Raw genomic sequence first — 22,647 nt, 5'->3', positions numbered from 1 at the left:
CCTTTCTCTCTCCTCTCTCCCGTGTGGACTGTCTGGTGCCGCTTCCGCCGGCCGATGGCCGCTCGCCGCCCGCCGGCCGCTTGCGCGCCGCCGGCCACCGCTCCCGCCCGCCGGCCGCCTCCGCGCCGCCCGCCGCCGCTCCCGCCCGCCCGCCTGCGCGCCGCCGGCCGCCTCCGCGCCGCCCGCCGCCGCTCCCGCCCGCTCGCCGCCCGCCTGCGCGCTGCCCGCTGCCGCTCCCGCCCGCCCGCCGCCCGCTCGCCGCCCGCCTTCGCGCCGCTCGCCGCCCGCTCCCGCGCTGCCGGCTGGATCTCCCGCCCGGCCGCCCGCTGGATCTCCTTGCTCCTCCTCCCGCGCCGTTGGCTGCTCCCGCCCGCCGCCGCCGCTCCCACCCGCCCGCCTCCGCTCCGCGCGCCCGCCGCCGCCCGCCCGCCGCTCGCGCCCCGCGGCCGCCGCCGGCCGCCCGCCACTCGCACCCGCCGCTGCCCAAACCAAGGGGTAGGAGCTGGGCCATTTTCAGGGGTAGAGGAAAATGGATAGCAGGGGCAAATATGTCAATCCTAATCATATAAGCAACCCAAACCAAACACCTAGACTTATAAATAAGCAACTACAATAAGCAAATAAGCAACTTATTTATAAGCAATCCTAAACCAAACAGGCCCTTAGTAATATTAGAAATTTCCCACAAGGAAGTACCATTTTTGGAGAACAATGAGACATTATCTCCCTACTCAATATTCATTAGGGGCTCGTTTTGGACCTTGCATATTAATTCTCAAATGAGGCATGCTATATATTCTAAATATTTGAAAAAACAAAACATCAATTTGCCAACTTGGAGGATCCAACATGTTTCTAAATTACTGGCATTATGATAGTAGAAAAATTAACGGAATTGCAATCAATACTTTGCTCATCTCTCTTATTAAGGCCCTGTTTGGGAGGAAGGGGCTAAAGTTTAGCCTAGGCTAAAGTTTAGCCCCCTCAAATAGAGTGCTAAACTTTAGCCCTTTGGGATGTTTGGGTGGGAGGCTAAACTTTAGCACATATGTTGATAAAAGACCTATTTACCCCTACTTTCTCTCCTCTCCTCTACCCCTCTTCTACTTCTTCCTGCAGCAGTGCAAGGATAAGCTTTTTTTCTTCCTTCCAAGCTAATTCCATGACAGAAGATGGCAACACTTCTTCCTATGCTGCTCGCCAACCTACTCCTCCTCTGCGCCATGGCGCCACTGCCTCCGCGGCCATGATGCCGCCGCCTCTACCGATCCTGCCGGTCCCGTCCTACGTGTAGCTCGTGTCGTCTTCCACCGGTGGCTTGGGCACGCGGCCGGGCAGAGGTAGCGGCCGTGGTGGTGAGCGGTCCCGGCCTTGCAGGCGGCGGGGCCGGCTGGAGGTGGGGGGCTGGCCGAAGGAGACGGGGTCGGGCGAGGCTGGCCGGAGGTGGCGGGGTCGGGCAGGCGTTGGAGGCGGAGGAGGCTTAGCGCAGCGGCCTGGGCTCGGATCCGACGGCGGCGGCGAGGATGGGGAGCGAGGATCCGGATGGCCGCCACCGTCCTCCTCGTCTCCCTTGCCGATGGGGATGACAAGCCTGGCAGCACCGAGAGAGGGGTGCGGAGGCGGCGGGCCGGGCGGAGGAGGCATGGCCGGACGAAGGCGGTGGGGCCGGCGAGGTGGAGGCGAAGTGCGGCGGGGTCAGCGAGGCGGAGGCGGCAGGGCGGAGGCGGCGAGGCCAGGCGGATGGTGCGGCGGGAGGAGAGAGAGGGAGTGCAGGGAGGGGGGCAACAGGAGAAAATTGGATAAGGGGACCACTTTTAGCCCCCTTTAGTCCATTTTAGCACCCCTTGGAGGGGCTAATGGATTATGGGGGGCTAAAGTTTAGCCCCTCCATTTTAACCCTGGTGTTTGGAAGAAGAGGGCTAAAATCTAGCTAAAATGGAGGGGCTAAAGTTTAGTCCCCCTCCCAAACACCCCTAAAAGAAGTTAACGACATAACACCTCCACCTGCTCCTACCTTACAAGCAAACTAACACGAATAACTCAAATGCCTGCTAATAAATTACTAGCACCTACCGCCACTGCTATTCTGAGTGCAAAATTTCAAATTTATGTTTCCAAGAATATCACATAAGAAAGAGAGCATTTACTTTGTGATGAAATATATCACACAATGCATTGTTTCATCTTTTGTTGTTTTCAAGACTACATGCAAAATACAAATTATATTGGAAATACTAGTGTACACATGGTTGCAGGGCAGTCCCAATGGGACATTGATGATAGTTTCTATGTCTATTAATTACCTTGACAACTTAGCTTTTTGCTTATGTGGCAATAAAATTAATGTAGAGAGAGAACACACAACTAAGAAATGGTTTCCTTCTTAGGAAACTAAGTCTTCATGGGAATCAACGCACCAAGAAACCAGAGAAATGGCATTAGGGAGAAACCACCGGTTTCTAACGACCTCCTCTGGATCCAGTGCGCCTGGAACAGGGAGTCCACCAGGCACCAGGCCTCCTTTACGTGCATAGAGGATCTGGTACTAGAAGAGAGAATGATTGGTTGGATTTTTATTTAGACTCTAGATAAAAAAAGTTGCATTGTGAAGGATGATTTCTTGATATAATATCCTAAACTATGGAAACTACGATGGTTTCTTCCATTGGGACTGCCCTCATCATCATGAAACTAGTTTCTTCTCTCACTTCATAAATATTGTGTCATGTCATCAAAATTGCCTACATGGCAACTCATTTGTTGCCCATAAAACCTCCACCAAGAATGACAGCTCATTTATTGCTCATAAAACCCCCACTGAGAATGGCCTAAGAATTAAGAAATCAATCCAAAGCATTCAATGTCTTGCATCGTATATATAAACTGGACAAATTTCAATGAAAATAATAGTTCTTAATTTCAGTCAAATTGCTTCTAAAATTTCAAATTTAGCGGCTAATAAATATTTGATTGTAGGCGATAACTGAATGAAATATTTCACATACAACTTATTCGTATAATCTAGCACTTCGATTCTCAATGCAAGTAGAACCACGTTCTCAAGACAGGACTCGTGTCCCTTTTCCATTTGAAGATAAGGAGAATACAATTTATATCAACAAGGTATGAGTAATGGAAGAAGCAGGTTGGGGAACCTAAAACTCCATCACTACAATTTTCAAAATGGTGAACTGGTTAGACTTTTTACAAAATGAATATGTCTATCTATATTCAAGTACCAGACTTAGCACGGATGCTTGTATTTTTATGAATTTGTTTTAGGAAGGAATGATACTATTCATTCAATTGTAGGTGATATGCTCGATGGCAGTGAGACGTTTGTAGAGACTTGGTCAATCTAAGATACGAGGTCCAATCTCTCGGAGAAACTCATAGGTCTGAGCGCATTTATACTCTGTCTCTCAAAAGCTAAGTGTTTACAAGGGCTTAAAACAGAGAAAAAAGAGGACACAATCACGCTTAGTGCCTCACTTCTCTTCCTCTTCACCGTTTTCCACTTTCCAGGCTCCTCTTCTGGCCCAGAAAGAAGTGACGCTGACGAAACAGACGACTGAAGCTTCTGCACGCCACCAAATGCTCTTTAGTCTAAACCATTTGCAAATGAGTTCTACAGATAGGTTGTACGTCTAGCAGAACACTAATCAGACCTATCGGCTCTATCGGCCAGTAGTGATAATTTGATTGGATCAGATATACTAGTTGACACTAACAGTAACATGATCGAGATTATCAGTCTTCATAGTTTAGTTGTTGTATAAGTTCTATGTTTCTTCTGTTGTTATTTCTACGGGTCGTTGTTTGTCCAATCTAGATCTTTTTCTTTATTAATATAATCGGTAGCTCTCTGTTCATTTAGAAAAAAAAAGATTATCAGTCCATCAGTTTATCTGCGTGATACATTTCCTTTCTTCTGTTTATTCCTTTTCCTTTTTTATTTCCCTTCCAAAAGAAAGAAGCCATGCCTAATCCCGTGGAAATCTTATTTTAGAATGGGATTTCCGCCGGACCCCGAGAAGAACGCATCGCCCGCCAGATAACAATGTCCCTGGAGGGCGTGGCCGGCATTGGCATAACCAAGCGGCCGTCGCAGCAATGCCCGGACGCCCGGCGCGCGGAGGCACAGGAGGGTACGGTGGAGCAGGACACAGGGCCATGGATCGCGAGGAAGAAGGTCACCGCGCTCGCCATCTGCCTCGTCGCGCTGCCCGTCCTGATGACCACGGTTAGCCGCCGGGACGCGCCGTGGACGGCCGCGTCCTTCTGGCCATTGGCGTCCACATCCACGAAAGGTATAACGCAATCCTCGATCGGACTTCCGATGTGTCCCATCCTCCGCCATGCATCGTGTGATGTGGCGTTGAATCCAACGATTCGATTGCAATGTGATTTACTGGCGAATTGTTTAGGATGATCGCCGGAGAGTTTGTTTACGGATAGGCACTGAATTTCCAATGCAGAGAAGCTTCTCGGGGGCCTCCTGGTCCCGGGGTTCAACGAGCGGTCGTGCCTCAGCCGCTACCACTCCGCGTTCTACCGCAAGAACATGGCGCGGTCACCGTCCCCGCACCTCATCAAGCGGCTCCGGGAGCACGAGGCGCTGCAACACCGGTGCGGCCCGGGCACCGAGGCGTACAGGGCCGCGGCCGCGCGGCTCAGTTCCGGGCACCCCAACGCCACGGACGGCGACGACGCCGCCCCGGGCGCCTGCAAGTACCTCGTGCTGGTTCCGTACAGGGGCCTCGGGAACAACATCCTGGCCATGGCGTCGGCGTTCCTCTACGCCGTGCTCACCGACCGGGCCCTGCTCCTCGACCGGACGACGTCGCTAGGTGACATCTTCTGCGAGCCGTTCCCGGGCGCGTCGTGGCTGCTGCCGCAGCACTTCCCGATCAGGAACCTCCAGAACCTCACCGGCGAGGTGCCTGAGAGCTACAGGCACCTGGTGCAGAGCGACGACGCGGCGGCGTCCGTGTCCCGGCGCCGCTACGTCTTCGTCGACCTCGACCACTCCTGCACCTACCACGACAAGCTCTTCTTCTGCGACGACGAGCGGCGGTTCCTCCACCGCGCGCCGTGGCTGCTGATGAGGACGGACGGGTACTTCGTGCCGGCGCTCTTCCTGAACCCGGCGTACCAGGAGGAGCTTGACCGGCTGTTCCCGCGGAAGGACGCCGTGTTCTACCTCCTGGCGCACTACCTGTTCCACCCGACGAACAAAGTGTGGGGACTGATCACGAGGTTCCACGACTCGTACCTGAAGAACTCGGACGAGCGATTGGGCATCCAGATCAGGGTGTTCGACGGGGACACTCCGTTCCAGCACATCTTGGACCAGATCCTTGCCTGCACGTCGCAGGAGCACCTGCTCCCTGATGTGGTGACGAAGGAACCGCCCCATCCGTCGACGACCGGTGCCCAATCGAAGGCGGTTCTGATGACCGGCCTGAGCTCATGGTACTACGAGAACATCCGGTGGAAGTACTGGCAGTCGGCGACGGCCACCGGCGAGGCCGTGAGCGTGTACCAGCCGAGCCACGAGGAGCACCAGCTCTCCGGCTACACGACGCACGACATGAAGGCGCTGGCCGAGATGTACCTCCTGGGTATGACGGACAAGATCGTCACCAGTGGCTGGTCGACGTTCGGGTACGTCGGCCACGGGCTCGGCGGGCTCACGCCGTGGATCATGTTCAGGCCCGAGAACCACACCACGCCCAACCCGCCGTGCCAGCGGGCCAAGTCCATGGAACCGTGCATGCACGGGCCGCCGTTCTACGACTGCCGGACGAAGCACGGCGCTGACACGGGAAAGCTGGTGCCTCATGTGCAGCACTGCGAGGACATGAGCTGGGGGCTCAAACTTGTTCACCCCGAGTGAAAAGTGCAATGAAAATAATAGAACTCTGCGATTCGAACTCCCATGGTATTTCTGCAGATCTGTGTTTCACTTTTTTTAAAGAACGACCCACAACATAGTTCGTGTTTCATTGATATAGTAGAAAAATACAATACTTACTACAACCTTGTTTCATTGATAATATAGCAGAAAAATACAATACTTACTATAGCCCTGGGTGGTCGTAGGCAGGAAAAGTAAAAAAACTAAAAAGACTCAAGCTGGGAGGCCGTAGGCAGAAAAAGTAAAAAAAAAAAGAAAAAAATAAAAAGACTCGTCCGATTGGATTGGGACATCAACGCGGGTAACCACTCAACTAAAAAACGCCACACCTGTCCGGTTGGATTGGGACGTTAACGCGGCCTACCCACTTCCCTCGCTACAGCGGCACCCACCAACATTTACACTCATTTATTTGCCAAAACCTCCAAGCATGGCCCTATGTTGACAGGGAACCGATAGAAGCAGACTGCACTGCACCGATAAGACCACCTCTATGCGGGACCCTCCACTGTAGTGCCGCTGCAACACCACACTCCACCTGACAGAGTGATACCATCCAATCCGGACCTCTCGCAGGCTGCCTCGCAGTCGCCACCACGATAACACAACCGCGGGGGCCTCGCCACATCCACCGTTGGACTCCACCTAGCTCTCGTCGCCTCAAAGAAACACCGCACGTAGGGGCCTCGCCTCGCTCGCCACGGTACTCCATGTCACGGATCCGTTTCTTTTATCGCCGTCAAAGTGGTGAGCAATGCTGCCCCGCTCCACCAGATCACCATCGATCAACCAAGCCACCGCCACAGGTCAACTTAGCCTCGTTGCTTCCCCTGTGCAAAAGCCTCCGCCGCCAAGTCAGCAACCTAGAGCAACCTAGAGAAGTCGCTTGCGCCGTCTTCTAATGATGTACCGCACCGGGTAGCCCAGCTAAGCTGAGCAACCCGCCGCGGTCCACTGCAAGCCTAGTTGTCCCACAATGCTGTTGCCGCAAGCGCTGTCCCTCGACGCAGTCCCACGCCGCACTTACCATTGTCAAGCAACGCCAGCCGTCGCGGTCCGCTGCACACAGCCAAAACCGACAACCATGCGACAACCCCTGGTCGCCATCATAACTGCGATCACCTCCACATGGCCTCAGCAACACCCATCCAGCTTGCCATGCGGCAGAAATGCCACCACCAACTGCAGCCGCCCATGACTAATGGACCAGCAATACCACAAGCTGAGATGGGTCTCTAGAGATGACGCCTCCAAAGAGGGCATGACACCCATGGCACCGCTGTCGCTCGTCTAGGGTCTGGACAGGATTTTCACCCAGAGGACCCGTGCAGCAGTGTTGTAGCGCAGACATGACGCCCCCAACGGGTAGAACGATGCCCTAGGGCGACGCCGTCATCACCACCAGCAAGAACGCCAGCGAGGGTTTTCACCCGGAGCATCCCAATCCTCGTTGCACGCTCACGGCTCTGCACTCCCGATCCACAAATCATGGCGGCCCATCCAGAGCGGCATCACCACCGCACCTCCACGCACCACACTGCCGAATCTCCACCTCCGCTCCACTCCGCCGTACCCCACTCCTCGCACGCGGCCACCGTCGCACCGCCTCACCATCGCGCGTTGTCGGGCATCTCCTCGGTGCGGCACCACCTTACGCACATGCCTCACCGCGCGTAGCCTCCCCCTCGCTGCGCGAGCCCCTCAACACTCTCGCTCGACGCTAGGCTGTCGCCGCCCGATCGGATTGGGACATTGACACGAGCCTCCACGGGAACTCGATCGGATTGGATCGTCGACCCGAGCCTCCACAAACTCTGCCCGGTCGAATTGGGAAGTCAACACGAGCCACCACACAGCCACCAGCTGGAACCCCTCTCTCCTTTTTTCTTTTTTTTAGAAAAGAGAAAGAATAGAAGGAAAGAAAAAAAAAGCCCTCAAGGCAGCAGCCACCACCGAAGCCAATCCTCCCTGCCAGAAATGCCTGACATCGCCTTCAGGAAGGTCACGACACCGAGGACGCTGTCGATGCCAGCCTAAGCTGGGATGGGTTTACACCCGCCTCATCCGGCAAGGAAGGCCGGTGGCCAAAGTCCACGCGAGAGATGTCCAGTGTCACCTTCAGGAAGGACACGACGCCAATGACACTGCCGACGCCATCCCAAGAAAGTTGGATTTTCATCATGGTGTAAGACGCCATCCCAAGAAAGTTGGATTTTCACCATGGTGTAAGAGATGGCCGACGCCTCCAGACCCGCCGCCCTATGGTGGTGTTGGTGCACCTTCACACGGCAGCAGCCAACGACGCCACCACGGCGACACTAGCATGCGCCAGAGGAAGCCGTAGTCAGCCATGCCACCACGGTGTCGCCGACACACCGTCGCACGGACTAAGCAGACCTGACCCGGGGCTACACGTTTGCGCCCCCAGGTACAAGATCCAGGCACGCCCGCCGTCAGTAGCCAAAGCTGAGCCGCTGCCGCGTCAACCACGTCGTGGCAGCTGCGAACTCTAACGCTGCTGGGATGGGCCGCGCGTGCTGCCACCATGATGGCGGGCCACACCAGTCGCGGGTGCCGCTACTGCCGCCTTGCCGCACCGGCCGCCGCCGCGAGGCCGGGCCGAGTCAGCCGCGGACACTGGCGCCTCCGCTGGACCATGCCAGACGCGGGATGCGGGCACCGCCACCACCGTCGGGCAGTGCCCGGCCCCGCCATGAAGACACTGGCGCTGCCACGAATCCGGCCACGTCAGTCGTGCCCGCCGTCGGGCCACACCGAGCAGAGCGGGCCCGCACCCGCGTGCGGCGAGCATGCTACCGCGGCACTCAGGCCCGGCAGAGCATAGATCCGGCATCAATACAAGCGGATCCGGCCTTGCCTGAGAAGGATCTGGCCGTCAGCCATGGCGCCATCGCCGGGGCAAGAAACTAGGAGGGGGGAAGAAGGGGCCTGGGCGAGAGGAAAGAGCAAGGTGGCCCTCTGGCCGTCAGCCATGGCACCGCCGCCGGGGCAAGAAACTAGGAGGGAGAGGAAGAAGGGGCCTGGGTTAGAGGTTCAACACAGGGGTTTGAACTCAAGTCTCTAGGATAAGAAGCCCACCTCCTAACCAGTTGAACCACAACTTAGTTTGCTACACACTTCTCGGAATAATTGTACTTGTTTAGTTCGAAACGCGAAGAGGTACGGGGTAGATAGCTCGGCGCCAAGATCTACGGCGCCAAGCTTGGCGCCAAGCTCCCGCCACATCGGCATCCGCGTCAGCAGCTGCGCATGGACCTTGGCGCCAGGACGTTGTAGCTTGGCGCCAGCGTGGATGGCGCCAAGCTAAGGGTCCATTTTTGTAATTGGTTCCGTCAGGGACGTATTTGTGAGAATCTTTTGCAAAAAGGGCTAAAAAACAAAAAAGTCGGGTTAGAGGAAAGAGTGGTGTTTCACTTTTAACAGGTGTTCTTGTTTTGAAATCTGTATAGACACCAATACCATTTCCAACTCAGGGAATCAGCTGTTGACAATTGAAGAAGGCCAAAACACTGGGGGGGGGGGGGGGGGGAATCAATTGAACTAAAGCATATGTGCAGGAGCTAAATCAATCAACCAGCTTGAGACCAAAATACACATCTTCGCAGTGGCGCAAGAATGGTACATGGGCCACCGGATCAAGATCCTGCTCCGCCCGGCAGACGAGTGACGGCGGCGAGTGCAGGCACGGCTCCACCGACGCTGACCTCACGCAAGCAACTTCGGCCCTCATCGTGGTCTGGTCCGGCAGCATCAGCAACCATGGCCGGAGCCCAGCAAGCGAGTGCGCGGCGTACCCAAACGTCGAGAACCCCGTGGTCACCAGCCTGTCGGAGTAGCTCAGCAGGAAGATCTCGGCCAGGGCGCGCTCATTGTGCGCCAGCGCCTCCGTGTGCTGGTCCTGGTCGTGGCTCGGCTGGAACACCGTCACGACCTCGCCGGTCGCCGTCGCGTTCGTGTAGTAAACGCTGTGCAGCTTGTCGTAGTACTCCGGCTTCAAGGAGACCACCAGCACGGCCTTCACCTTGGCCGCGCCGTTCGACGGCCGGGAACCCGGCTCGCTGGTGTCAGTCACTTGTGGCAGAAGCTCATGCTCCCGAGCGCACCGGGTGATCTGCTCGTACATGATCTCAAACGTCATCGGAAGGAACGGCTGGAGGCGCACCTGAATGCCGAGACGCTCGTCGGCGCCGATGAGGTACCCGTCGTAGAACCTTTCCACGATCCCCCACGCCCGGTTCCCCGGGTGGAGGAGATACCTGCCGAGGTGGTGGAACACGGACTCCTTCGCCGGGAACATCCGGTCCAGCTCGCCGCGGTACATCGGCATGAGGAACAGCGCCACGGCGAAGTAGCTGTCGGACCGGAGCACCATCCAGTGGAACCTGTCGAGCACGCGGTGGTCCTCCTCGCAGAAGGTGTGGTTCTGGAGCCGGAGTGAGATTTGCTCCAGGTGGAAGTACACGTACGGCGGCAGCGCTCTCGCATCGCCGCCGCCGTTGTAGCGGACGATGTTGTTCTCAAGCATGTTCACGTAGCTCTCCTTAGTGTCGGCCGAGAAGCTGTCGGTGTAGGGGAAGTCCGGCGGCAGGACCCACGAGGTGCCCGGGAACGGCTCGCAGAAGAGCCCCTGCATCTCGGGGGGCTCGTGCACGAGGAGGACGCGACCGCTGAGCAGCGCGTAGAGGAAGGCGGAGACGACGCTGAGCATCCGGTTGCCGAGGCCCTGGACAGGGAGCCACACCACGTACTTGCACTCGGCGCTGTCGGCGTTGCGGCCGGACATGAGCTGCGCCATGGCCTCGCGGTAGTTCGCCGTGCCCGGGCCGCACCGCCGGTGGTTCGCCTCGTACTGCCTCAGCTTCTGGACAAGGTACGGGGAGACCGGGAACGGCGACGGCTTCCAGCGCTTGGATGCCTCGTACCTGCTGAGGCACGTCGCCGCGTCGAAGTCCGGCGAGAGGAGCCCGCCGAGGAGCCGGTCGTGGGCGCTGCCCCCCGCGTTCCTGGACGACGACGCATTGCCGGAGCCTGCAATTCGGGAAACGAATGGGTATGAGACAGAGGCCCTTACCTTGAAACCGATGTCCCAAGCTTGAAGGAATAGAGGAAGTACTTTGCGCTCTCACGCGCTGCCAAACCGGGTAATCGGCGGCGATGGAGGCGAGAGCTCGGTCACCGAAGAGGAAGAACAGGAGCAGCAGCGGCAACGCGAGCAGGAAGACTGCAGTGACGGTCCCCAGGCCGGACGGCCGGCGTTTCTCCGCCTCCGGCGAGGGATCTCGCTCTACTTGGATCGCTCTGACGGAACCCATGGCGCGCCGACGGCCGACGCCACGTGTTCGTCGAAATCTAGTGCTGGTTTGTTTCCTTCCGGGTAGGTGTCGAGAGGCCAACCATATGGCAACGGGCAACAGATCAACTTGCTACTAGCTGTGATTCTTGCGATCTTTGCATATAGAATTCAGAAAAATGGTGGTATCATGCATGCGACTACGGCCGCGTAATAGCGCTCCAAATGTCGGGACGGCCTAGTATGATTTGGCTGTTATTAATTCGTAAACAGATATGCCATGAGCTTGGGCGAGTTAGTACTTTCCCCCAAAAAAAATGAGTAGAAGGAAACGGCAATTTTTTTGTTGTTTCTTGTGAACTGATGAAAGAGGTAAAGCTTGAACAGCACCAAGTTTCTAACTTCTAAGTTCTAACATTAGATGACCCAACTAGAAGCTCCCGTTCAAAAAAAGAAAAAAGAAAAAAAAAACTCTAGAAGCACCAAGTCGTGATTGAATGACCGAGCTTGATTCCCAGTGACCATGGATGTTTCTTCTTCGTCCACACAAAAGCAGCGGCCAGCGAGTTCCTTGGAATCTGACACTACGGCAAGCAGTAGACAAAGTTTACCTAGAGTAAAACGGACGAGTAAAATTTGACCAAGGTTGATTGGAGGAACTGTAAGCTGGAATGACGATGTAGCTTACAAAATTCTTGGAAGGGAACTACCGTCCCTGCGAATATGAACCTAGTAGATATTATAAACATCAGTAGTGGATCTACTAGTGGCCCAAGATATTCTGTTTGTTGACCATCTCTAAGATCGAAATGTGGATGAGTAATTACAAGTGAATTCCACGACAATTATCCTCACTTACCCTTCTGTAATTGTAATTTACATCTTCACAGCAACCACGAAAACCAGCATTGTACTCAACGCAGAATGAGTAACAGAATCAAGAGATGAGTTTTGTTTCAGTTTTAGATTAAGATAACATAAGTAGCAAAGTGGGTCTTCTCAGCACATAAATGGCAGCCAGAGGATGCATCATGACTACCAAAAACAGTGCCAGTGTCAATATTTTAGTGATCAAGAACAGAAAGATTATTTTCATAAAACAAGATATTTCAAGGCAATCTAGCCATTGTGATCCGAACTTTTTGTTAGTCTTCCTGGGGAACACGTATTAGTGTTTGTGAATAGAAATAATGCAGAAACTATTTCAGACATATTTTTATCAGTTGACACGAAAATTTTCCCTGACAAAGCTAATCAAAATAAATATTAAAAAAAGAAAGCTAACCAAACTCTGAGCAATCACCGTGGAACAAAATCACGCTGATACTTCATTGATATGTTGGTTGAGGCTCTTCCCAGGGGGAATGAAGATCAAATCATCCCAACCCGAATTTCTATCATTTATCTGCAGAAGAATCAAAAGCCAGGTGGTAAGAACAACAAAGTTAGTACAAGTGCATAAGCAATTTCTATATCTATCCTACCTCCATTTTCCTCAGGACATCCTCCAAACTCCCAACCTGGAAAGGTATAGAAGCATTGAGTAGTTTTCAAGAAAGCTCAGGAAAGCAAAGGGAAAATATAATTATTAATTATACAACTACATACCATAATTTGCTTAGACAAGGCTGACCCTCTTGAAGATTTAGACGCCTTTGTAAGTTCCCTTTCTATGTCTTCCTGTACAAGAGGAAAGTGGTGAAGACCTAAACTAGGACTGTGTACACTACACGATATAAAATGTAGCCAGGCAAACCTTTTGAAAATATATTGGACAGTAGCGCTTCTTCTGCTTTTTCACAACCAGCAGATCTGACTGTACAAAATGGAAGTTTTCATTGTTAAGAATGTTTGGACAGAACAATGGCAGTTAAGATCAGCTAACATACACAAAAAAAAAAGTCTAGCTGTGCAAACAACAGAACAAAAAAAATAAGGAATTGAAAAATATTCAAAAAAAACTGCAGAGCATTTTCAGAAAAGAGAAAATATTCTGATGAAGCATGCTATACCAAACTCCAATCATCTTGGAAGTTATTTATCTAAATACCGTGCTGTAAGAAATTTTACTTTTCTGCTGTTAGTGTTTGTGTGCCATGTTGTGGTCACTCTTTAAAACCAGAAACCATTTATTTATACAGTTTGACTTAAACAAGAAACAGGGTTATGCTCACCTTTGGATAAAACTCAAAACTTGAGAAATATGATAAATTACCGAAGAAAAAATAGGAAGTTTGATTGCAGACAGAACAGGATGACTACACTGCTTGGCAAGATGAGACTGGAATGGGTGTGCTATTGATTTCACAATAAATAGGGATGGGCAAGTAAATCATTGAAAAAGGTAAACAATTTCAGGGTCTGTCACCATTTTTTTCTCCCAGAGCCTACCAATTAGTCATTAACTTTACCAATAGCTAAGTGTATCAGTAGTTTCTGTAGTCAAGGCACCTATCAAAAAAATTGATTAGTGCATAATCTAACCCAGCAGTCACTGGTATTTAGTTTTATAGTGAGGCATTAATGTCATTTACTAAATGCAAGAATGTGTTTCCACTCAATATGCATAAGAACTCATAGCATCCAATTAACATGACTCATGAGAAACAAAATTTAAATACTGTTTCTATATCACAAGTAAACTTCTTGGTAGAACAATAGAGCCAGAGATATTACCTGAAAAACAGGAACACCATCAAAAGCAGTTAAGCCTGATTTCAGCTGAAAAAAAAAAAGGCGATATATGTCACAACGATAATGATTGGCCATTACATTGTATTCAAGTAATAATCTTGGAGACCAGATAATTCACATGCTCTGTACTCAAGGTTTCAAATTAGCTGTAGTCATCAACAAAAGTATTACCTAAAATTACAGGAAGGATTGTAGAACTACAAATGTGCACTATGGAGAATCGTTGTAGGTCAACTAATCCATCCAGGATAATCAGAAAGATTCGATGCCTTCTACTATGGTACTTCACATGTTCTATGTGCATATCTAGTAGTGAGGCATATGGCAAAAGGCACACTATAGCCTATAGTTGGGTCACTTGATGTTGCTCAAAGTTTTGAAATTTCAAGTGAAATTTGTGGGCAGTCCATAAACTTGTTATGGAGTGCCATCCAGGTCCATGAACTTGGAAAATGCAGATAAGGGTCAAAAATACCCTATGATTTTGACTTGTCAATACGAGATCTCCAATTGACATGCCACACCAGGAACCATAGGGGTATTTTGGGCACTTTGGACCTAGATGACACATTTAACAAGTTTAGGGACCCAAATCTTTTTCAAAGTTGATCTCGATGACACTGCTCATGCTTTTTACTCTTTCTTCAAAGAGAGGTTTTCTTTCTTTAAGTGTTGAAATATAATGAACCAATAAATATGGATGTGCATTTTAGGAATACAGATCAATTGAGCAAAGATTCTAGGCAAACGTATGACAATTTCTAATGCACTAGTAAATTTGCAATTGGTCATGGCCGACCCATTGTGTGTGCCAATAATATTCAAGGAAGTTGATATTAAAATCCTTGATACGTTATGGAAACACGGGCATACATGCTCCATCCCTTTAATTTATAGAAGAAAAAATAATGATAAAGTAGTAACGTAAATATAAATACTTCGTTCCAATTGTGGAGCATATACTGGCATAATTGATGCTTTCAAAAGCAATGGCTTCTGGGAGTACAAGTTTACAGCTATACATAACCTAATGTCGCGGAGGCTGAGGAGGTAAAGAAGGAAGGTAGAGCCTGATTGGTGTCGAAAAAGGTTATCATCCCACTATTGGCTACTTCTACTTACATCATGATGGGACTATGGGAGAGGAGGAAGGAAACTATAAATAGATCCGACCATCCAAGTTAGGATAACATAATAGAGCAATGAGCCATAAGTTCATCAAAAAGCAGACCTCCAGTGCATTTTTTATTTGAAGCGGGTCAGGTAAGAACCGGAATGCGATACCTTCAGCCTTCAACATATAAACCTGCATACAGAAGCAAATAAGATATATGTTTTACATTATAAAAGACAAAAGTGCATCAGCCTGGTCAATGTTGATGCATGCACTCAAATGACTGGAGTTATGGTGGTGCTAACCTAGAGCGTCAGTAAAGCATGAATAGGATGGCTTGTAAGGCAGCCCTAAGCTAGATAAATAGGAAAAAGGCAAGCAATTCCTCAACACTACTAGAATTTGTTAGAGAAGGTTTCATTCCTCAGTATACATTTTCCATAATAAATCTACTTCTCACGTTGATATTATTAGGATGCCTTCCAATAATTACAAAGTTTCTCATGCTTCAGACAAAATCCAAACTCTGAAACACCCTATAAAATTCTTGCAGAAACCACAATATACCCATAGATTATAGATGCATATGTAAAATTGTTCATGAAGTCTGGACATGATTGATCACAAGACAAAACGAGTGAAACTCACCTGATCAAGTGTAATAGGCACTACTTTCGCTCCCCTCCCTAACACCGGTTGCCGCGTCCTCACCTAAACCACACAAGCTCCCAAACCATTAGCGGAAAAAAATTATCCAAAACAAAACGCAACGCCAACAGGGCCGAGAGGATGGGGACTACATGTGAGAGAAGGGCGTTGGCATCCTCGGAACGGAAGCAGAGCAGGCCGAGGGAGCGGAGGCCGGTGGCGGGGTCGGAAACGAGCACGAACTCGTTGTTGGAGTTGCAGACCGTGAAGACGGGCGTGCCGGTGAGCGCGCGCGCGACCTCATCAGGCGCGAGCGCGAGGGAGAGCGACGCGCCCTGGGGTCCCGGCGCGCGGGTCGCCGCCGCCGCGGCGAGGGCCGGGCGCGGGGCGGTGAGGTGGGAGGCCAGGCGGGAGAGGTGGTGGTGGAAGAAGGAGGATGCCGCGGCGAGGGGGTTGGGAGGCGGCGCGGCGGAGGTTGGGGAGGGGGTCGGGTCGGTCATCAGGGTAGCGGCGAGCGGGAGGGAGGAGCGCGTGGAGGCGGAGTCGGGCGGCGGCATCGGGTGGGTCGCGTGCTGCGTCGGCGAGAGGGGGATTCGGTGGTGGCGTGGGGTGCGAGCCTGCGAAACGTCGTGTTGGTCGGCGGCGTCGACGAGGAGCGCCGGGCGCGGGGAGGATGCGGTTGAGCCGAGCCCCTTCCGGGGCTCGCGGAGGCCCATCTCGAAATCAACATTTTATTGGCAGCACTCCACCTTTCTGAAATCAGCTCCACTCCACCAGCTCCACACTTTTGCAGCTCCACTCCACCAACTCCAGAAAACTGTGGAGTTGTTGAACATGTTTGGCATATTGTTGTGCTCCAGCTTCAGGAAAATGTGTTTTTAGTGGGAATGTTCTATTTTGCCCTTGGTGGTTGGATCGGTTGACTTGCATGGGTTACATTTTTTTCCCCGCGTGCTACAGTAACCCCCGCTGCTACAGTAACCCGTGGGTGTTCTTGATTTTTTTTTCCCTGCTGCTACAGTTACCAGGCCGTTAACCTTTGTGGGTGTTTTTGATTTTTTTTTCCGGGGTAAAATAGCGTACAATACTTTCTTTAGTTTTTTTGCCCATGGCAAAAAATATTGAACCAAATAAAGTTGTACCGAATGAAAGGTCGCAACAAATACGGTACAAAATCAATCTTTCCAATACAAACTAGTTCCAAGCAAGAGAGAGTGCGGTGGCTAGCTCATCACGAAAGACATCCATAGTTGGCGCGTTGAGTGCGGAAGTTGTCCCATCTGACGCCGCTTGCGAAAGTGCATATTTGTTATATCTTTCCGGTATTGTAGGAACAAAATTAGGATCACGATCAAACCGAGCAAAGTCTTCATCTTGACCTCCATGCTCACGAATAAAATTGTGAAGGACCATGGTAGCCACAACAATCATCTTTTGCTTGTACATGGGATATGGTGGCATTTTCCAAAGAATTTGCCACTTCATTTTTAATAGTCCAAAAGATCGCTCAATCACATTGCGGATAGATGAGTGAACCCGATTGAACCTTTCCATAGGCGTCTTAGGTTCAATACCTCTATGCCATTCCGGTAAATGATACCTTTCACCCTTGTAAGGAGCGAGGTAGCCAGGACGATTAGGATATCCCGCATCCACAACGTAGTATTTGCCTACACTCACATAAAAATAATATGAGTTATGGATTAATGCTACATGTTAATCACATTCACATATCAAAATTGAACACATGTTACCTTGTGGAGGATGTGGAAAAAATTCTTCATCCACTCTAAGTGCATTGTACAACACACTTGTATCATGCATAGCTCCAGGTTGTCCCGTGGAAACATAGGTGAAACGCATGTCAAAGTCGCATACTGCTAGTACATTTTGAGTGGCTACCCCGGTCTTTCCAATATATCTCACTTGCTCATCAGGTGAAAGAGCAACACGGATATGAGTACCATCAAGTGCACCAATGCAATCTTTGAAATGTGGATATGCACGTTTGTCATCTCTTATCCTCTTATGGACTGTGGGGAAGTTGGGATTCTTTGGTCGAATGAAATCTTTCGCCATAGCCATCAAAGCATTTAGCACCTCATCAAATTTCCTACTAATAGTTTCGCCAGAATGCTTAAATCTATTTTGAGCTCTCCTATTAGACTCATTTCCAGCACATGTGTATAGAAACATAGCAAGCATCTCTTTTGTGCTAATGTGCATAGAAGGTCGCAGCCCATACCTTCCCACCAACACACCATGAAGATCCAAGAAGATTTCATTGTTCATACGTAGTTGTCTATGACATTCTCCAGGACTTTTCATTGTCTCTAGCAGCCATCCTGTTCCACTTACACCAGATGTCCTTGGTGGGTTTTTAACAAGGTAAAGGTCAGAATATATTTGTGCAATTTCTGCAGCACCCAACATAAGATTCCAAAAGACCTCGCTTTCATCATTGGAGTCATCACTATCACTCTCACTTTCCTACAGATAAGAGATCATATGACATATAAAATAAAATAAGTACTTGGCATTAAAATAATACTCAAGGTTGAATGACAATACTTCAGTCCAACAAGTAATTAAAAATTAAAATAACACTGCAGTTGCAATAACAATAGTTCATACGAAAAAAAAATATTAAAATGACACAATTCCTCAATTGCCATACTTGGCATTATACTTTCTACACAGCCAATTAAATCTAATCTCGTTTGTTGGCAGGGTCATGAACATTTCCCTTTGGTCCTTCTTCACAAACAACTCTGTGGCGATATAATGCTCATCTGTATCATATCCTGCCCCACATTCCAACACAAGATCCATGACTTGTTGCACAGTTACTTCACCCAATTTTTTTGACGTAAAAGAGGAAGCGGACTCAGCAATCTTAGTTACTTGTTCCTGAATAACTTGTGCTGTTCCAGTTCTTTGTCTCTTTGTTGGTGGAATTCTTTTGTTTGCTAACAAAATAGTAGGAGAAGGAGAAACCTCTTGGACCTCATCTATTTCATCCCAAGCAACTCCGTCATCATCACAATCATCAGGGACATCATGAACCTCATTCACATGTCCGTTGTCAACATCCTCTTGTGTTGGTGGTATGATGGGATTAGAGCTCATAGGATTCCAATGATCGCTTTCATCATTAGTTATGTCAGCAAACATCACTGTCAAGTCCTCCTCATTTTGCAACGGTTTTTTTCGGAACTTGCCGCAACCTGGAATATCCTGCAAGGACATCATCATTATTTACAAAACAAATGACATGAACCTGTTGCTTAGCAGAAATAAAAATAGTTTGTGAACTCACATTCCTTGCCTTCTTCCACCACTCATCATCCATATCAATCACACCTCTTGCGGCGTCCCATCCCGTACCCGTTTGCTTCCTCGTTAATTTCTTCCAAGTCGTTAAATCGATCTTTAATTTATCCCACTTGTTCTTCATTTGCCGCTTGGTCAAACGAATTTATCCCAGGCCGCGCCGCCCAAGTTCCCCTCGCCGGCGGCGCTGGCAAGCAACCTCTGGGCGGCATGGGCCCCTGCCAAAATTGTGCCCTGAGGATGGCCGGCGGGGGCCGCCCGCGGCGCGGCGGCCAGGCCGGCGGGTGCCGCCCGCGAGGCGCCGCCCAGGCCGGCGGGGGCCGCCCGCGGCGCGGCGCCCAGGCCGGCGGGGGCCGCCCGCGGCGCGCCGCCCAGTCCGGCGGGGGCCGCCCGCGAGGCGCCGCCCAGTCCCAGTCCGGCGGGGGCCGCCAGCGGCGCGGCGTCCAGGCCGGCGCCCGCCGCCCGCGGCACGCCGCCCAGTCCGGCGGGGGCCGCCCGCGGCGCGGCGTCCAGGCCGGCGCCCGCCGCCCCTTCCATCTCCGCGGCAGACAGGCCGGCGGGCGGCTCCGTCGACGCGGCGCCCAGGCCGGCGGTCTCCATCTCGCCGGCGACAGTCACGGACGGGTGAACGGGTGAGAAGCAGATGAGCGGACGGGGCAGATGACTATCGGGTGACTTTCTTTTGACTGGAAACGAAGGGGTATTGTGTAACGGATGGCATGGTGGGTAAATAACTACGAACTCCACGACGAGGTCTGTATCCAAGGTTTTTGGAGCACCTCTTGAGGTACTCCACAAAAAACGTGGATCTACCCCCTGCTCCACGTTTTTTCTGGAGCCGGATTTGCTGGAGCCGAACGCGTTTGGATGCGACTTTTTTGGAGTTGGTGGAGTGGAGTGATTTTTGGTGAAGTGAAGTGCTCCCAAACAGGCCCTTATTAGGCCCTGTTTGGCATGGCTCCAACTCCAGGTGGAGCTGCTCCACTCCAGAACTCCACATGGAGCTAGCTCCGCTCCAAAACTCTATAACAAAAATGAAGTGTTTGGCTAGATGGGTGCTCTCAGCTCCAAAAAAGATCGATTTCAGTGTGGATTGTCATTGTTGCCCCCCAATTAAGGCCCTACTTGTCATCCTCTCTATCCCATCTTCTTCTTCCCCTTTTTCCACTGCACTGTGCCGCACACGGGAGACCCTCCACGGGCGGCGGGGTGGGTAGCGACGGGGCGGCGAGCAGCGACGGGCGACGACAGGTGGCGGGGTGGGTGGCGGTGGGCGACGACGGGCGGCGACAGGCGGCGACGGGGGCGGCGGGCGACGGGCGGCGGCGGGCGGCGACGGGCGGCGGCGACGGGCGGCGGGACCGGCCGTCCACGGGGGCGGCGACGGGCAGGGCTCAGGAGAATAGAGGGGAGAATAGAATGAAACATTTTTTTGTGTAACGAGTGGCATTGGTGGGTAATTAACCACCAACTCCACGAGAAGGTTCAAAAGAGAGGTTTCTAGAGTAGCAAAAGAGGTGCTCCAAAACTCCACCTCCATTTGCACTACAGCTCCATGGAGTTGGCAACTCCATGGAGTTTTGGAGTTGGGGTGTTTGGCTGAATTTTTTGATGGAGTTGCTGAAGTTTAGGAGTGGAGCCGTGCCAAACAGGATATTCAACATTTTATGAGAGTTGGAACAACATCTGGGGCCGGTAGGGATTCTCGTACAAACATTTCAATTCTCTTTAAAAATATTTCTTATATGAATCAGAACCACTTTCGCTGGCTAGGTTCGGATTTTTGAAGGCAGTTAAAAATAATATATTTACATGAAAAAATATAGAAATCGATATATTAAAAGAAATATTGATCTTTTTAAGTGAAAAATGTTTAAAATGCGATCCATTTTAACTTGTTGCGCTTAAAAAGGACCAACAGAAGTGTTTATATATTAGATGGGAGGTAGGATAACTAGAATCGAAATCGTAGTGATTCTGATCCGTAATAAAAAAAAAAGCACAAACACTAAACGTTTCTAGCTGGAACCGTTTGACAACGTTTCTTGTGATTCAAAGCCAGCCAAACAGGACCTCAGAAACAGCATATTCAACATTTTGTAAAACACCATTCAACATTTCGTGAAAAAAAACTAAATTCAACATTTTTCATGATCTATTTCAACATTTGAAAATAATATATTCAACATTTTTGTAAAATAAAAATCAAAAAAATCTTCTTCTTCTCGTGGCCGGCGGCACACGCGGCCAGCGCGCCCGTGAAGCCGCCGCCGACGGCGCGCGGGGTGGGGAGCAACGGTGGTGGGGCTGGGGCGGCGTCGGCATGCTCCGGGCCGGCGGCGGCGTGACCGGAGGTGGCGGCTTGCAGCGCGCGGCTAGGGTTGGAGGAGAGGAGAATCCAACGGACGAAAATCATGAACACGCATATCAAACAGTAGAAGTCATGTAGCTAACAGGCTACCGGAAATTGGCGAGCCCCTCTCCGGTGCAGGTTTCGCGGTTCGGTTGGATGAATGGCTGGAAGGTTTCTGGCTCGGTCGGGCCAGAAGCCCAGAACCGCCCTGGGATCATATCATCACTATTCGAATTACGCAAGCAGCCAAAGAATAGCATTCAACCCTTACTATTACCTACGAAGATAATTTAATTTGTGTTGCACAAGTACAATGAAGATATATAACAAATCAAATATTACAAAAGCATATTTTACCTAAATTCTTCCATGCGCATGAATTGCAAAAGAATGGAGAAACAATGGTGACTTGTGTTAAATCTTGTGATAATCTTTGAGACAAAAGTATTAGCTCCACTAATTTTTTAAAATGTTTTCGTTAACTTAGCGAGAGAAGACTGGAGACATGCAAGAGTCGGAGGAGAATTCCCGGATGAAATCCTAATAAATATATATAGACAATATAATGACCATTCCAAAATAAGTATACGTGTATTGTGTTTATCCTTTTCTTGTACATTTGATGTATTCCTTATACTTCAATTCATATTGACCATATATATAGAGGTCACCCTCCTCGTTAGGGTGTGTGGTGTTTTCCCATCTACTTCTCTACATGGTATCACGAGATTAGATCATGAGCCTCCTCTCCCCGCGCCTTCCTCTTGATCCGCGCAACCCTAGGCGGCGCCCCCCTCCCGCTACACCACCGGTCCACCGCCACTCACCCCTCGACCTGCACCTCCCCAACCGGTTGCCCATCGGTCATGCGCCATGTCCTTCGCCGACTCATCTGTGTCCGGCGACACCGCCGCTCCTATTGCTAATCCTGTGCCGCCTCCTGGACCGCCCTCTGCTACCAACGGCGTTGCATCTGTGCCGCCACCTGGCACCGGCGGCTCCTCTGGCGGTGCGCCCCAAACTCCTCTGCCGGCGACGTGCCCGGCAACGGCGGCGGCGGCTTCATCGTGTACCCGGCACCACCGCCTGCCCTCCACCCCTACGCCACCGTCTCCGTCAAGTCTCACGTCCTTGTGACGATGACGATGAAGTCCAACGCCTACTCTAAATGGGCGTCCTTTTTCAAGTCCATGTGCGGCAAGTTCGCCCTCAAGTCGCACATCGATAGTACGGTGGCGCCCCATCCCCAGGACCCGACTGGGATCAAGTGGATT

The 22,647-nt window shown here is 51.1% G+C and overlaps 3 protein-coding genes across 3 annotated transcripts; 1 reads left to right on the top strand and 2 right to left on the bottom strand.

The window, feature by feature from the left end:
• Positions 1-4,060: 4,060 nt before the first annotated feature.
• LOC117853965 (galactoside 2-alpha-L-fucosyltransferase) lies at positions 4,061-5,945 on the top strand. Its single transcript, XM_072293511.1, is given in 2 exon segments — positions 4,061-4,293; positions 4,444-5,945. Coding segments are annotated over 2 exon segments (1,689 nt in total). The 3' UTR covers positions 5,900-5,945.
• Positions 5,946-9,458: 3,513 nt separating this feature from the next.
• Positions 9,459-12,173, bottom strand: LOC117854238 (probable fucosyltransferase 7). Its single transcript, XM_034736538.2, has 2 exons — positions 11,055-12,173; positions 9,459-10,969 (listed from the first exon to the last, which is right to left on the bottom strand). Exons 1-2 carry the CDS (start codon positions 11,251-11,253, stop codon positions 9,507-9,509), a joined length of 1,662 nt encoding a protein of 553 aa, XP_034592429.1. The 5' UTR covers positions 11,254-12,173; the 3' UTR covers positions 9,459-9,506.
• Positions 12,174-12,399: 226 nt separating this feature from the next.
• On the bottom strand, positions 12,400-16,418 carry LOC117854239 (protein TIC 22, chloroplastic). Its single transcript, XM_034736539.2, has 8 exons — positions 15,840-16,418; positions 15,688-15,750; positions 15,157-15,231; positions 13,908-13,952; positions 12,988-13,047; positions 12,840-12,911; positions 12,716-12,751; positions 12,400-12,636 (listed from the first exon to the last, which is right to left on the bottom strand). Exons 1-8 carry the CDS (start codon positions 16,401-16,403, stop codon positions 12,547-12,549), a joined length of 1,005 nt encoding a protein of 334 aa, XP_034592430.1. The 5' UTR covers positions 16,404-16,418; the 3' UTR covers positions 12,400-12,546.
• Between the last annotated feature and the right edge of the window lie 6,229 nt (positions 16,419-22,647).

This window comes from Setaria viridis, chromosome 4, assembly GCF_005286985.2.
Source record: "Setaria viridis chromosome 4, Setaria_viridis_v4.0, whole genome shotgun sequence".
Lineage (NCBI taxonomy): Eukaryota > Viridiplantae > Streptophyta > Magnoliopsida > Poales > Poaceae > Setaria > Setaria viridis.
The sequence above is the reverse complement of the archived record's forward strand: the minus strand, read 5'-3'. Positions and strand labels throughout refer to the sequence as shown.

Coding starts and splice junctions, on each gene's coding strand:
- LOC117854239 (XM_034736539.2), bottom strand. CDS start 16,403: ATGGGCCTCCGCGAGCCCCGGAAGGGGCTCGGCTCAACCGCATCCTCC. Junction 13,953..15,156: donor AAATAAAAAATGCACTGGAG/GTCTGCTTTTTG, acceptor TTTTTTTTTCAG/CTGAAATCAGGCTTAACTGC. Junction 12,912..12,987: donor GTCCAATATATTTTCAAAAG/GTTTGCCTGGCT, acceptor CCTCTTGTACAG/GAAGACATAGAAAGGGAACT.
- LOC117854238 (XM_034736538.2), bottom strand. CDS start 11,253: ATGGGTTCCGTCAGAGCGATCCAAGTAGAGCGAGATCCCTCGCCGGAG. Junction 10,970..11,054: donor GCAGCGCGTGAGAGCGCAAA/GTACTTCCTCTA, acceptor CCCGAATTGCAG/GCTCCGGCAATGCGTCGTCG.